At 36.7% G+C, this 17647-nt stretch overlaps 1 protein-coding gene across 2 annotated transcripts in view; it reads left to right on the top strand.

Moving 5' to 3' along the window:
* sfl (N-deacetylase and N-sulfotransferase sfl) overlaps positions 1-17647 on the top strand; it is a 263272-nt gene that overhangs the window by 176041 nt on the left and 69584 nt on the right. For both annotated transcript variants that reach the window (XM_085482469.1, XM_029310347.2), the window contains one exon: positions 15776-17578. In XM_085482469.1, coding sequence (XP_085338595.1) covers positions 17403-17578 — 176 coding nt within the window. In that variant the 5' untranslated portion in view covers positions 15776-17402. The remainder of the gene's footprint in view (positions 1-15775; positions 17579-17647) is intronic.

Here is a 17647-nt window from a genome sequence, read left to right as displayed (position 1 = left end):
TTTATGAATGGATCCATAGAGAAAAGAAACTGCATTACGAGATACGCTCTTCGTATTTCGCAAACGTTATCCAATCAATATCTGCTTCATCTCGTATCTCGCGGAGCACGGAGCGATTTGTATCGATAATAATGTATCGTCACTCTTCTTTCGCGTCAGTGCCTTAAGCGAATACTTATCACGATCGTCGTCCAACGTCTTTCGATATTCCGTACCTATCGATACCTCTCTCGAGAGATCGAGATAGAGCTCCCCTCTCTCGAGTAATATCCTCGCTCTTCTCGGAGATTTTCCTTTCCCTGTTCGCATATGTTTGGCGCGCACACTTTGTGTGCCTCTCCTCGGTATGGCTCTCCGCCTTCTTTTTTTCTCATCTTCCTCTTATCCTGTATGCGACCCATCCCTCGCAGCATCCCATCCTCTCGCGCCACCCCTTTCTCGTCGTCATCGATCAGCCGGTACTTTATCACGGCACAACGTGTGTGCACACACTTTATCGCCGGTGCCGCATTATGGCAATACGTCAGCGCGGTTTTGCTAGCATCAATTGCTATTCAAATCAGCGCTGATCGTGACAGGATGGCTGCTTATGATAAGGGGAAGAAAGCGCTGACAAGCGGTGTCACGATATTAAGTAAAAGATGATCCGTCCTCTGTTTCTGTCGAGTTTAACGATTGGCGTTCGAATAAACGGTCTGTTCTCCTGCGGATATATTTTTATATTCGTCATTCTCACTCTGACAAATCGTACGTGAAGTGTTAGCGAACGAAGAAAATTTATGCATGCATTATGTTCGTATAATAAACAAACTCTGCCAGTTCTAAAAATTTGTTTGCAGCATCGTAACTAAATTTACTCACAATAAGAGAAGATACAGTGAGAGAGAATATGTGTTGCGAATATAACAGGTATAAAAGTGAGCGTGATATTATATATTGCGAGTAACGCGCGTATAAAACATGTGTTTTATCGCATCAACTTTATCAAGATTCATTCTTTGTTTAAGAGTAAATGAAACTAACAGCGATTGGAATGAAAACTAACAGCTATGTACGTATGAAAACGGAAGTATGTACTTTCCTGACTCGTACGGGAATATGCACTCTTGATGCATATTTCTCATTGTTAAAATGGGAAGTATTACAGAGTGCAACAAAAAATTTGTTTTTTTCAATTAATAGGAAAATGCGAATATCTTGCTGAAATCGTGTAAATCGGAAATATCGATAAATATCGGTGGAATGTTGGTTTTAAACCATTGTGTGAAAATATAGGAAGCGAATTTTTATTTAATACTTTATTGAGATTTTATTTAATACTATTATATTAAAATATGCGTTGAAATAAAATTATTAGTTTTTTTTTATACACAGCGAGCTCCATTAATTGTATTATTTTTTCTCTTCTTTTGTTCTATTTTATAAAAATTACAGTCAGAATAACACAATCGGAAACTAATAGTTGCTTTATACGATCACATTATTCAATTTTTTAAAAATTTGTTTTCAATATTATATATACGCTTTTTCTTTTTTTATGGCAAAGCTTATTTCACTTAATATACTAGATATTATTCATGTAATAACTATTATTAAAATCATATAAATTTATTCAAATAGAATACACTTATTGCATATGACGTTTCGTTTAAATTTGAGTTTATCAAACTAGTGGATGAATTCAAAAGTTAGCGAACAATATAAACGTTGTTCATATCAAGGCCGCATCATGTTGCAGAACATTGAAAGTTACGAGAATAGAAAGAGTCCGAACAACCGGTACAACGCGCTTCTACAAAACAGGAAATAATAGGAGATGCAGCTTTTGTTGCAGTTTCATGATTCAAGGCTTTCGAGCATAGGATACACGCGTATTTTCAATAAAATGGCATTTCATTCAAAAGTTTTGTTTGTAACAAAAATTTCTTTGCATGATACGCAACGAAAGAAAAGTCGGTATTGCGACTAAAATTATAAATCGTTTTATAGAAATTATTATAAATCAATATTTCAAGAGAGTAAACGTTTGTAACAATAAACATGGGAGATTCTAATATATATATATGATTTTTTTAGTTCGCGGAAAGCATGAAAATATCAGATTAGAAAGATGAAAAAAAACTTATGCATATATATAAATCTCTTCATATAAACCGATAATATTTCGTATTCACGATATTTCTTGCGTCGATCATTCCATTTGCGTATATATAATTTCATAGAAAAATATCTCGTTCATTAAAGATAACATTCATTAACAGTCGGATAGTTATTGGACATTTCTGGTTGAAAATCTGACTCGAGGATAACAACGTTTTAAATGGAATTCACGGGATGAGCGTCTTTAATACGATTTATACTAAGAACTTAACGAGGTTAATGAATTTAGAGCTTTATTTCACGTAAATACTTGGAGAGATATTCGCAATACTATGTTTTACGTTGCATCGATTGTAATTACGACCTAGTAAATGAATTTTCGTGCAATCCATCTAATTGGATTTTATTTGAATCGTTACTTTCATTCCCGTTTCCGTATATCAGTTTATATTTTTCGAAGCTCAGTGCGGAAAACACCGAAAACAATATTTACCCGCTTGATAGAAATTAAATGAATCTCGAATCGAGATGCCAGCTATTTAATAACGCTACTCAAAATGATCTGCACACTGATAACGTAGTGAGGATATTGACGAGATACAATGCCATAATTAGCGCTTTTATTTTAAATCGAATCGAAAATAATCGCGTTTTTGTTATAGCAGTTTAAGAGCTTTTATTTTACGCGTTTATGATTGTATGCGTTTATGTTCCGTATCAGTTGAGTTTTTCAATTATTTTATCATTTCATAATCATTTGCAGTGCAGAAAAATCTATTTTTTCATTAATATTCGGGTATCAAACCGTCTGATCGCATCATCGTTTATTTCTCAAAATGTCGAATTAATTATATTAATATAGACGTTTCTCGTATAATTATTCTAAGGAGTATAAAATTATTTTACGTAACTGATATAACGAAGTTAAAAGAAAATTAATTCATAAATTAATCTTAAATATGCATCGTTGATAATGTGGCTCGGAATAATCCTGGCGCACGGTCAAATAAACCGGTTATTGCGGAAAATAAGTGTGACACGTTCAAATAATATTAACTCCGCACAATGCCGGTTTTATTAGAGTAATTTCACCTCGCATTTGCTGCTTGATAATATGAAGAATTTTAATTTTACAAATACATTTTTTAACTCTCTCTTCTTAAAATTTTCCTCTACAGTTATTCCATGTTTTTTTTCTTTTTTATTATTGTAAAATAAAAATTATATAATATATTTCTAAATTTAGAATGTCGATGTTATATAACATTATCATGATATTCCGCATGACGCTAAATTATATAAAAATAACATAATGTAATTGTTGATAATTTTCATAATTATATTCTGATTGATTTATTGAAATACTGATTTACAAGTATAATTTGACGGAACAAACGTTACATTATCTTATTTCAAATGATGTAAGCGCATATCATTTTTAAAATATTCGAAAGGTGCAGCTCTTTTATATGCATATTATTATATTAATATAATACTGAATCTCTCTGGACTGCTCTACATTTACAAACTTTCTCTCTACACTTACAATCAGTCATGCATTACAACAGAGATATTATCGTAATAAAGACTGCGGTATCGATTTATCGTGCGCCGAAATACGCCCTCTTTAATATTCTGCGTATCATCTGCGTATCAATATAACTAAGAAAATGCGACATACATTTATGAAAATTACAACAATATATCGCGAGAAGAATGCAGAAAATTTCACTGAAATATTGCAGCCATATACGGTTTACGAAATACGCGGAACTGAGCTTTATTAAAATGTTCTCACATCTCTTTTTCAGACGGCAAGCTCAGTTTTCATGATTATTTTCTCTCATTATTATTAAAGTATAAATCACAAAATTTTTCTTGATTCTTAAATGTAATTTGCTAATTTGTGGTTAAGTTAATATTCTTGCATATAATGTTTTTAATTTAATTTTAACGGGTTTAAACTTTTAGAATAACTAAAGCTCCTAAAATTTGCATTTCACCTTACTGCGATAGTGAACATCATGCTGTAAAATCAATGGTACGAGCGATTTAACCGAAGAAACGCGATTATTTCCGAAGATAACATACATAAATCGTCACATACCTCATCGCGTTATCAGCCGGTAATGCGAATAAATGATCCAGTAAAGACAGTCCACTTAATAAAATAGTTTTAACTCGCGATAGCAGAATAACTCTGAGAAATTATCGAAATCTTTTCCCGCGGGATGCGTGGAGCTGTCGTTTTTAAGACACGATGAACGATAAAAAGTTCCTGAAGTCGTCGACCTATGATGCGGTACCTTTCGCGAGGATCGATCATGCTCTATACATATTATACATAATCGTATGCACGTCGGAAAAGAACTTAGGTTCGTATTACAGCGATATTTAAATACCTCAGTTTAACCTTAAACAGCGATATTTAAATACCTCAGTCTAACAATTTCCTACTACAACAACGAAGGCTAACAAAAGAGTGTATGGATGAACGTGCGTCATTATATTATTATTTTTTTTAATTAAATAATTTTTTTTACAACGATATTGTATCGAGATTGTTTGAAAATTTTACGGTATTTTTCGTAAAAATTGTGACATCGTGACCACCAGTTATTACAACTTGTAATGATTATTATATATTAAGCATATAGCGTGGTTTTATACACAAGACTGGTATAAAAATATCAATGTGTAAATTTAAACGGAGAGCAGCAGCATACAAAGTTATAATGCTTGTTATTACACACGCGAGATATGTTATGAAATTAAAACAGTTTTATAATTTTTACATAAGCTACTAAAGCTGACATTGTATTAAAAGACTGTCTTATTAGAACAACAGCATGTTGTGTACATTAAAGAGTTTACATAATATTGCTAGTTATTCTGTTTATCAAAGTTTGATAAAATGTTTGGATTTTTCTATTGAAATTAGTCGCATCGTTAATATATTTGTATTACGACATGATAATGATGATGATACATTGCGGTATGTACGACACCTAATTATGATTTGGCACGATTATTATGTGTTATTGTAGCTATTACGTATGATAATAATGTGCGCATTATTCCATCGTAATCGTACAGTGCGTTGTGTTACTTCATTCTAGTATAATGCAAATACTACATTATCAGTATGCAACGTGTTTGTCGACGATAGTCTTGTTGATAACAATAGCAGGGATTGAAATAAACCTTGGAAGTACGTGTAAAAATTGATCACGCATCATTGATTCTCTAAAGTAGTATTTTTTGATAAAAAAAATTACATCCCTTCTTCTCCTCGCTTTGATTTTCTTTGACGTTTTAAATTTAAATTATGGAGAGCGTGTAGTCACGTTATATTTATGTTAAGCTGTTAATACCTTATGCATATACTTCCACTTACATGCATATCCTCGAGATTTAAACTGCTTCTCTAGTTATAAATTTAAATATAGTCTTAAATTCTTTGTGGTTGCGTTATTACGCTCCAGTTGAATCTTTAAAAGAACTCATCAAATATCCCCATCACATACTGGATTGCTGTTGTTATTTCGTATTTCATAAGACGAACAATAATATAATTAAATTATAAATATAAAATACCGCCAGAGAGTTCAAATTAATAAAATATAATTTTTAAACTAGAAGACTACAATTTTTTAATTTTTAATTTTAATTGTATAATTTTAAATGATTAAATAATGAAATAATTTAAAAATAATTCAATCTTTTTAAATTCACAAAATTGTAAAATCCGAGCGATTGGATAGGAGCATTGATAAGGCCGCAAGATGAGAAAAATCAGTTATATAGTTGCTCGTGTAAATTTTTTATACTCCGTTTTTCCTCTTGCGCATACACAACGGTTTAATGCGCAAAAGTAAAATACCCTGCAGGTAAAGACGACGACGACGACGATGACAACGATGACAACGACAGCCACGATGCTTTAAACGACGACGTCGCGGACGAGGGACCGTAAATCCGCGTCGCGGAGGTTCGAGAACGAAGCGGAGGTGTACAAGATGAACTCCGGGAATGCCTTGGGGTAAAACGAAAAAAGAGGACGTCGTGTTGTAGCGGGAACGAGAGTCGAAGATGCGCCGGGTGACGGTGGTAGACGGTAATCCTGGAGGTGGCTGTAGAGTGCACACCCATAGTGGAGGGTGATGCGAGGGAGAGAATGGGGGTGAACTTGGGATGGTAAACAGGGGAACCGTACATCATTTGAGAATTGAAGTTCGGTCTACAATCTCCGGGGAAGAAGGGGTCGAGAAGGTCTCTAAGATCTCCGCGCTGCGAAGCGAAACTCAATAGGCCATTCCCTTTTAAGAAATGCATTTTCGATGCCGAGAGGCATCGGCTTTGACGTTTGGAGAGGTGTGAATTTCGCAGTCCCTTTCTACGTCACACACGTAACGAAATCGCCAGCGGGTCGAAATTTACCGCTGTCGGCTGAAATTGAATTCCCTCTTCTCGAGTCCCATTATATTTTCACGGAGAGAGAATCTATGTTGTCAACTTCTCAAGAAATTTAACGATAATCCACACTGAAAACTGAATCCCGTTACATATATATATATATATATACACACCGCTATTCGGCTAAATTTTCTTTACAGGAGTACTATTACAGATATTCTTAAAAAGAGAAAATACTTTCCCAATTTCTCAAGAAATTGAACAATAATATTTAATTACCGTGGAAACAGGCATGAACACACTCATTAGTGTCAATACACTCTTTTGCTTCGAATAAACATTATTTTCGAAACCGCAAATGATTACGTAGTGTGTATTAATGTGCAAATTCATCGCTTTATACCAATCAACGTGACTGTCTATTAAATTGCTATATATATATATATATATTAAATAAGCTTGAAACGCATTTGACAGCGCAGGCGTTTATACCAGTTTTGAATATTTCAATGGACTCGACCGAATCGAGTTGATTAAAATCGAATCGTTCGTTATTGTTGGCAATCTAGTAAGCAATTCTGTCACGCGCGCATAAATTACTAGAGCTTATGAATACATATATACGTGTTCCTTTGTTTTTCCATTATACGATAAGAGTTAACGCCTTGATGTGTGATGTGACTCGTAATGTTAACGCGTTGTAAAATGTCATAGTTATAAAACAGCTGCGTGGCGCAACTTCATCTTGCGTCTCCGAGCACGCGTGCAAACATACGTGAATTTAATTACCATAAATCGTTAGTACATCCAGCGCAGCGCGCAATACCGTTTTACGGTGCCATCATTAGTGCAAATATCGTAGCTAGCGTTCTCCTACAAGTCGGTACATACGACAGATGTTAACACCGAATTAACACGTACAACGTACGACTACACTGCACTATGGGAAGTTAACAGCGTTACCGGCACGTCGATATGATCGCAATTTCAGCTTACAACCATAATTAACGCGTACTGTACGCGAGCCGTACGCTTGAGTGGGCTCTATTAAAATGTACTTTACCGACCATTAATTGCAAGAGATGCGAACAAGAGGTCGACCCGGAACTCATCGGACGACAATATGCTGTCGCAAAATGTCAGAATCTTTTACAATATATATATACCTATACACAATATTATATACGCGAGAGTGTGTTTATGTTAAAAGACAAAGTATTCTCATTGGTTGTTTTGATAGTCGTTAAACTTCCGTATAACGTAGTGTTTGTTATGGAAATGTTTAGTTTGAATATTTGAAGCTATTTCCTGTTAGATTACAACTAACATTGAGTTGCATTTCAATTTTCAATATATTAAATTGGATTTTAAATAAATTTTATTTTATATATTTACGTATAATTTGAGATTAACATACTAAAATAAAAAATATAGGTACTACCATGCATTTACGGAAATATCACACTTGCGGTATTTTGAATATTAATAAGTACTAATAATGAATAAAATTAATCTGGGAATCCTTGTGAAACAGAAATTCTAGAGAATATAGAATGATTAGGATTGATATGGAAATTGCAAATTAACATTCCCGGCAAATAGCAAATATTATAATATCCTCTAATCACAGCCGGGACATAATTACATGAGCTAATAGGATCGTTCATCATCAAACACATAGAAAAGAGTTGCTTTATTACTCTCCCTCTCGTTCTTTCTCTATCTCTCTCTCTTTCTCTAATTCACGTATAATATTAATCAGTAATATTAATCGTTATGTAAATATTGTAGTTCTGCTAAATTTAATAACGACGTCGATAACCCATTTCTGTGTGTATACGAACGTCTCTTCCGTGTTTGCACAAGTACTTCCATAAGCGGATACAGAGTCGTAATTAGACGCGCGGTACTCGCCGAGAGAAGCACTCGAAAAGTAAACGAGGGACGAGTGAGCAATAATCCAACAAAGATGTGCGCACAACCCTACACAAAAGTACACCCCCGCACGACGAGAAATAACACGTACATGTTTCACATGTTATTCTCGTGCGAAACATTTTTTTCACTCGCATTTTATTATAATTTGCGGATTTTATCGTGCTCGAAAATTGCAATATCGCAATTAACAATGTCCGATATGCATACAAGATTATAACGATGTTTATAGATTTATATTCTTCTTCTGTGTCTTTTTTTTGAACTTATTTGACTTTTCTTCGACTGTGTAAAATTTTATCCATGCAACGTTTAAGCTATTTCGTATCGTTCCTCTCGCGTTATTTTCTAGAAAATTTTAATTATAATTTCAAACGACTCGTAAATGAGACGCATTCATTATCCGCGCTTTATGTCACGCGCTCGTTGGAGAATGTCTTGCTACGGACGTTCAACGCCAAAGAGCTTGCAGCATCGCTAATTAATGATCAACGTTGCAGTTCAAAACACGATACATCATACTTACTCTTTTCTAAAATTTTAACGCAAAAATAAGCCATTTACTTTAGCTGTAATTGGAAAATCATGAAATTGATGTTATAGAACAAATAAATCATGCAATATTGAAAACTATGAATTAATCTCACATTTTCTTCTCTATTTTTATACTTTTCAATTTCCACATGTAAAATATCGTACATGTGCATCGTAAACTATTAAACAATAATAGTTATTTTACTATTATATGTATAGGAAAACTCTGAAAACACAGTATACATGAAAAAAAGATTATTTTTCACAAAAATAAGTTTGAAATGTAGAATAAAATATTTAAACTGTGTATGTACAAGGTTCGTGAGAAAATAGATTTTAAAAATTGGAAAAAGTAGAAAGGTACAAGTTTTTCTTTATTAAAAATATAAAACAGATATTTTACATATACATAGCTCTCTTCTCTCACTTTTTCAGTAATTTACATTATTTCAAATCGTTTTACTACCTGAAATGTTGCATAATACTTTTACATTTAATGTATTAATAGTTATTATAAAAATGAATTCAACCATATGCATTAGATTATTAAATGTTGAAATTGAAAAAGATGTCAAATATATATATATGTTATTAAGTTTCTAAATTCTAAAGTTAATTTTTTTTTATTTAAAAACAAATAAAAATTATTTTGTACTATTTTATTTTTCTATAAGAAATCCGCTTTTCGCGCGATTTCACTGTATCATTCCATTTACTCTGCATATATGAATAAAGGAGAGAGAAAAAGAGTATATGTTGGTTCCACGTAATATTATTGCATTCCATGAAGTTATTATTATGATTATTACTCCTGGGCTTAAAGCGCTAACTGCGAAGCGAGTTTGATCTCAAAACGAGCACGCGCAAAATGGGGATTACGTGGCCGGAACACACATTATTTCTACATTCTTTCACGCGCCATGTCCCGTAAAACTTGGACGCGCTCGCGAAATTCCGGGGGAGCAAAAACGAGCGACAGGACGAATTATGACGATACGTTAAATATCGAGCGACACGGAACGGCAGTCGTAAAGAGGCGTTACCGCGCCGCCGATATGCATGTGCATCTATCTATCTCCGGTCGTGCGCATCTGTCTGTCTATCGTTGCGTGTGTGCAACAGCGTCGAAATGATAGGGACGCTATGTCTGCGCCGACAGATCGGCGCTCCCTGGTCTGTGGTCAGGACGAATAAAAATACGCCGGCGAAATTTTGCTCCGACCGCAAATGTGCCGAAATTGCTACGGCAAAACCCGCAAACTATCTTCGCGGTGCGCTGCAGGGCGATAATGATATGGGATAATCGCTCGCTTAGTTCGAAGAATTGCGTAACTTGTTGCGTACGGTGATAAAATGTATGCATTTTAAGTAGCAATTTTGCAGTTATAGATCTCGATTTTCTCTCATGGTTGGATTAAAACATTTTTGGTTTCTTTATTCCCTTTGCTCCATCAAATATACATATGTCCTATGTTTTTTATCAGGTAAATACATTCTCATATTATTTGATTCTCAATTCTATAAGCAACATCTTGCTCCGTATAATTTAAATTTAGCAAATTAATGAGAATAGAAAACAGAGACTGCAAATGAGACATTTGTGCACATATCTTTTCAACAGTAATGAATAATAAATATTTAAATGAGCGCAATTAGCATGTTATCGCGTGCTAGTGGAATACTGCGCGAATAAGATAGAAGAAATATTTTCTTATCACAGTACCTTATCGCGCACTACGCATAATTATCGTTTTCCGTTTTCCCGAAACTATCTTTTATCATTTGCCTTTTCTGCATATTTCTATAATTATATTCAATTTTTTTAACTAAATCATGAAAATGCATGAAAAACAGCGAATATTAAATTTCTCATACATTATATTTCCGGGAAACAAGATGTTATTTTATATATGATGATTTCAAATATAATAGCATTTTTTATAACTTTGAAAAAAGAAAGAGATATATAGAGAGGAGAGAATAATAGATATATGAATAATGAGAAGCATTGATTTACACAAAATGATCGTAAAAAGCGCATTGTAATGAACGTACGAAAAAAATTTTCCGTGCACCCCATCAGCTAGTTAATTGCTTTTTAAGTCGGGTAATATGCTGAGACCGTACTTCATCCGCGGCTTTTAAACTACTGCCAAGCCGCGGGGTATCACCTCGCTGCAGTATATGCTGGCATTTCATTTTAACCGTTAACGCGCCATTTCGATGCTCTTCGACGTCATAATAATCTCACGAACCCAACCGTTAAGTTGGGTTATTTATTTCTGAATTAGTCTTTTAATTATTTTGCAAAATTTTCTACTATATTTACGCTCTAATTTGTAAGACCGACGTCTTTTCGATGTCTTCGAAAGACTTTAACAAACATTAAACACAGTATTAAATTAAATCTAAAAATTTTATATGTTTATTAACATCTTTCCAATTTATTTATTTTATAAAATAAATTTTTCTGCTCTTAATTTTAATTATAAAGAAAATATTTGCCTTGTTCCTCTGTTTATTACGCGTGGTTCTTTTTTTTTTTTTTTTTTTTGCGCAACGATGAATTGCAGATATTTTCTTGACATTGGAACCTTTCCGTATAATCATGTTGCTCGCGAACGAGCAGTATGCAAATTCTCAGCTAATTTCCTCGCCCGTCTGCGCGACGCGCGCTTATTTCTTACAGCACGTGGCTTGTAATTATCGGGCAGGATATTTGATTTCCTTTACTCGAGCAAAGACACGTTCTCTCCAGTGTCATTTCCAGTGTCTTCTCCGTCTACACGCTGTACGTGTTTGCGCACACTAATACACCTTAGATTTAAAACACAATTTTTTAAAATGTGTCAATTTAATCGATTACCTATCTCGCGCACGTGTATCTAATTTAACGTGCAATAACATGCGTAACATGCATATGTTATTATATACATGTTTCCCTCGTATTCAGATTTTATCGATGCGTTATTGATATTGCCTCTCGGCATAAAATTTGCTATTTTAATTCACGTACTGAATATGATTGCCGATCGAGCACGCATAAATAATAAATTTGCGCGCGTATATATATTTTTGAAAAGTTTCGCTCTCGCGCGAACCATCTGTTTCTACAGGGAGGGCCACAGAGAGATGTCGGGCGGCCTGCATTTTTATTATATCGCGATATCATAGTGCATACGCAACCGGAGCAACAGCGGAGGTTTGTGAAAGTGTACAGATGGATATATATAAATGTGTATGTGTGCACTCGCCGCGTTCCTCGGATTTAATTTCACGCTTCTATCCTGACCAAAAAATTCACATATACGCATGAGCATTTATGTGTATGCGTACGCAAGAGACTACGTCGTGCGTATATACGTGCAACGAATTGCGCCGGAAAGCGAGAGACCACCGCGTCGTCGTCCGACCGGTTAGCCGGAGGGCGCAATAGGCGTTATTTCCGTTGTTTTTTATGTTCACCGCCGTCGGAATATGGTCGTCGAAAAAGGAAAAGAACATAAAGTTATATTCTTTTTTATATGTGTGCGATAGAAATTATGATCCAAAGATTGTTCGTATGACAAGCCAACAACAATTTTCGACTGTCGGTTATTCGGAAATGAAACTCGCGTGATTTCGCGATTTGTTGCAACGCGGGTGGGTATTCACTGATTCCTTTATTTGAACACTTGAAGCGCTCAATGAAGCAGCAAAATATTCTTTACACTCGAGAGATTGCTCGATCGAATAATGAAATTGGTCCACACACATTAATGCGTGATGCATACATAGAGTTCTCATTAGATTCTTTCTCATTTGGATTAGGAAACACCCCATAAAACTCAGATTAGTTTTGGAATTGACAATATCGTGTGTGCGGTAAATAATAGATATTTAGTTTCTGAGAGACGAAATATTTTCTTTATTACGTGCTTTTCACTTTTGATGGAGAACATTATTAATTTTTGTAAAATTGTTTTATTATACTTTTAATATAAAGACTTTAATATATGTATTTGAAAAAAATGTTATATTTGAAAAACACACTTTACATCTTTTTATTTCATTTTTTTTGCGAAGAAGGTGATAAATTCTAGAGTTTTCACGTATACCTCATCTTCCAAAAAAATATATCTCGCTTGGGAGATTCCTATATGTATAAAACACTCTCTCGGGAGAAACTCCGATTTCGCGGCCCTTTGTTTCACGACGAAATAAAAAGAAAACGCACCAATCATTCCACGAGAAACAGATGTGACGTTTCCAGATCAATGTTCCTGAATTTCTTCATCCGACGTGTGACAAAACATCCATAAACAGGATTGCTCATATCTTTTATTGTTCCTCCGTGTTTTCTATTTAATATTTATTACACTTCCATTCTAACTTCACAAACTTGTGCATATTAAAAGTGCATATAGAAGCATATTGGAGAAAGAAACTAAAATTTAATTACACGGAATGCATTTTTTAGATTAAAAACATCAAGTTGCATTTTTATAAATATGCTCATTTCAAATTAAATGCACGCATGCATATGTATAAAAGATGCATGTATATGGCGGAATATTCTAGATAGCCGAAATGAAATTGGATTCACGTGGGCGAATCGGGAGAGCGAAGGAAAGCTAAGATTCTTTGGCGGAGGAAGAAAGATGGTTTCGTTCGAACGAATAATCAGAAGGAAGCTCCCGTAATCATTTTGCGCCAATCGAGTAGTTTCCTTGTGCAATCTCGACCCCCGTGCACCTACGTGGCTTCTCCCTTTAAATCCGCGCACGTGATGCATTCGACTAACGACTCTCTCGGGGAGCTAAAACGTGTCTCTTGAATTAAGCACCCGGCACCGGGTAGGATCTAGAAGGAACCTCGAAGGAATTATTTCTATGCAATAAACGAATCGACTCCACGTGGAGCGGAATTCGCGAGAAAAGTTGCTTCAGTGCGTATAAAGCCGGAAAATATTACACGGCTGAATGTGTACTAGAGGGAATTAGGGAGATCTTAGTAGGGATGTTTTCACATATATCTGAATAAAACCGGGGTTGCCATAGCGATAAATTTTATTTACTGCTTTTGTTTAGCGAAATAAATAACTTTGGGGTTGCTTAAAGAACGTAGGAGATAACGACTATATGTATTTTGTAATATCACCCACGTGAAACATTTAAAGAGAGATATTACGTTATGACTTTTGAACGTCTATATTCATAATAAAACGATATAGGCGAGAAAAGTACATTTTTTTCAACTATTTGCATTAGTCGCTTTTAGTATAATTTCATCGATATTTAATTATACGTGTATTGCGTGAAAAACACTACATTAATTCGATATAAATAACGCGTGACGTTGAAGAAACAATATATATTCTGTTCTATTTTCCCATCTAACAGGTAAACGTATAACAATTGTCGTTGTTCAATTTTCGTGCATTGTGCTCGCGTCAGGCATTTGTTTCGCGCCGAGTTTCATTCCGAGCGAACTATCTCATCATTACACGTCAGCGAGTCAAAGAACGGAGGATTTCGATCGAGCGTACGGCGGAATAGAAAAGCGGGGAAGGTATTGCCAAAGTTCGACGAGTTCTCCCCCCATCCATCCATTAGCGTGTCAGTCATTCCGGCCGTGTAATTAAATTCTGTGCGCCAACGTCGCCGCGCAACGCAGAGAGAGAGAGCAGAGCAGAAGGCTCTCTTCCAAACTTATCCGCTCCATGTCCGCTGATTCCTCCAAAATCAACCCCGAACGGTATCAATATTTTCCCTGGGAAAAAGGTCGGGTCAGCTCCTGGGAGAGACGGAAAAGAAAGAGACAGAGTGCGAGAAAGAAGGTGATATTCTCCCGGAAGGCCTCCTTGACATCGATTCTATACATTTCTACGTTTCTCCGCAGTCTCATTTTCAATTTATCCCCGACGCCTTTTATCACATTTTTCGTTTTTCCTTCCTCCTGAAGAGTCCGACGATGAATAGACTCGCGCGAATATACAACAGATAAAACGAAAGTTTGTATCGCCGCTCGCTCGGGGGAGGCTCGAAGGACTGATTAATGGACTTTTTGCCGAGGGCGGATGTATAACCGGTGAGAAAAAAATTAGTCGGGAGGAGGTTCGCGGCAACGGAAGCTTGCGCTATGGCTGTAGTACACTCGATTAATTGGAGTTGTTGGGCGCCCGTAATCGTCTGACCGCTGTTGTTTAATCGTCCCGAGATGACTTGCGCGCGCGTATCATCCCTTTTTACATTGTTACCGAGCGATTGATTGTTGTCAATATTGATTTGTAACTTTACAATAATTGCGGTTGGAAAAAGTGATCCTTTTCAAAGATATAGGTTGGTATCTTCCGATCCATCAACTCTTTTAAAATAGAGCTATTATTTCAAGCTTTAATTGATGACTGAAAAAATTTCATGTGTATATACGGGATGTCTGTGACATGGACGATTTTTCCTCGACAGAAATGTCGAGGGAGGCCATCATTTTTGGTATATTTCCAGTTTTTGCCATCAAGTATCTTTACAATTAAACTTTAAATTAAAATTATATTAAATTAAAATTAAAATTAAATTAAAGTAAACTCTACTTGAAATTAATTGGAAAATGTGGTTTTGTTAATATTTAATTTAATTTGTGAAAAACCCTTTAATTTTTAATCGCTTATAACTTGAAACTCGAAAATTATTGATGCCTCATTATATTTTTGCTGAGGAAACAATAGTCTCGAAATAACAAGATAACTACTTGTACATATTTATCTTCCTTTATATCGTCTAATATTCTCGTTTCATTCTGATTGTTCCAGATCGATACCATGGGATTCGTGGTACTCCCCGACGCTGCGCGAGGAGGGTCGCCGACGCAAAGAGATAAACTTTGAAAATTGTTTCGCGTAGGAAGGCGAGAGCATCGCGTCTGTACATCGTTTCTAATTGACAGATAGAGGAGGGAGAGCCAGCGGCGGGTAACTAGAACCGGGAATGAGAAGAGGGTGGAAGACACGGAACGTTCGAAATTTACGAGTGAGTCGGTTTGCTTGTACGTCGTAGGGTCCAAGGTGGTGTCTAGGGGCGGTCGTGTGCACCATAACAAATGGTTGAGCCGTGAACCGACTCGCCGTGAAACGACACCGGAAACAGGCGGTAGCTATTCGGCGAGAGCGAAAATAGGAAAGGTCCGCGAAAACTCGGTAAGAACACGCGGATGTGAGACTTTTCGAGACACGGCCCGTCTGCTCGTCTCTTTCGCGTAGAACGCGGAATTCTCAACCGAGAGGAGAATAACGGAGCCGCAATTTGTCGTGCCTGAAATTGCGCAACGTCCGGGATTCCTGATCGACGATGAGACGGCGCGCGTTTTTCGCGAGAGAGCTTCGCCTCGCGAGTTTTTAATTCGCGCGCGATCGGGATCCCTTGAAAGGATGACGAGACGTCGCGCGGCTCGACATTGAGAGACTTTCGTGAAGCATCCGATCCACGATAATCCGGCCAGATGGGTTAAAGGCGGAATTCCGCGATCGACGGCGCGATCTTCGTGCTGCTTTTGCAAAATGGCGATCGTAGCGCGCTCTCGAAAGTGCAACAAGTGGCGTGCGGATCCTCGATGCTGAGACGTCATCGATGTTACCCCGATAGACGGACGAGGAGGCGATTTGATCCAGGACCGATCAAGACCCGGGGGTGGGGAGGCGGGAGGGTTGGATCGTCGTTGTTTTCTACGGATGTGCGCGATGAACCGGCGAGATTAAGCGCGTCTAATGAACTCTGAATCCGTTTCTCTCTCCCGCCTCGAGTACGATCGCCTCGAAATTTCTTCGTCGGGGTGTGGGCTTTCTTTGCCGGACTAAGTAGATTTATCTTGGCCAACGAATCGAGAGTCGAGAAGCTTCGATCCGATGCTGTTGCTTAACCTCGTCAAAGTGTACTTCATTGATCGTGAGATCGAAAGATAGTCGAGGAGTATCTCCGACCTGGGATTTTAACTGAATTCCGGCTGGTTTTTCTCTCGAATATATACGTATATACGTACCGATACCGTCGATGAGATGCATATATAAATTAGAGAATAATTTATACGACGCTTCTCCAAAGGCGCGAGAAGGTCTAATAATAATAATAAGTTAATATACGTATTGATATACGCGTTGGAACATCGCAGAGTCGTCAATATTACGCATATTAATTAATGCTCGAAGCGAGTCCATGGCGACGAAGACGCTCGACGTTGAGCAGACGAAAGAGACACTCTCCGGGAATTGTCAACGATTCTTGAAACTGTCGCGGAATCACCTGGAATATTTGGATCCACTGAACAACGTCGCAACGGCGTGCCGCAGGCAAACGCGTCCGCTGACTCGCTCAAGGACGGACACCTTGCGATAATCCACGTCAAGGCGTTGTCGCATTCGCAGAGGAACGTCGTCGAGGAAGACGATGGTGATGAGGATAACCGCGAGCGAAGCTGGCGTTCCTCTATTAGGCGCCGTTGGTCCGCGCTACGTCGTCAAGCAGGCGACGGTGAAGCGATGCGTCCTGGCGCTACTTCTCATCTCCATCGCCAGCATATTTTACTACACCCATTACATCATCAGCAGCGGCCCGCTGTCCAGGTGAGTGCGAAAAATTGGGATATTTCAAAAATATCATTTTGTCTCGCAATTAGCGGAGATGTTTTTTTT

The sequence above is a fragment of the Nylanderia fulva genome, unplaced genomic scaffold (genome assembly GCF_048542155.1).
Source record: "Nylanderia fulva isolate GAGA-0341 unplaced genomic scaffold, ASM4854215v1 Scaffold10, whole genome shotgun sequence".
In the NCBI taxonomy this organism is placed as follows: Eukaryota; Metazoa; Arthropoda; class Insecta; order Hymenoptera; family Formicidae; genus Nylanderia; species Nylanderia fulva.
This window is presented reverse-complemented; position numbering and strand designations above follow the sequence as displayed.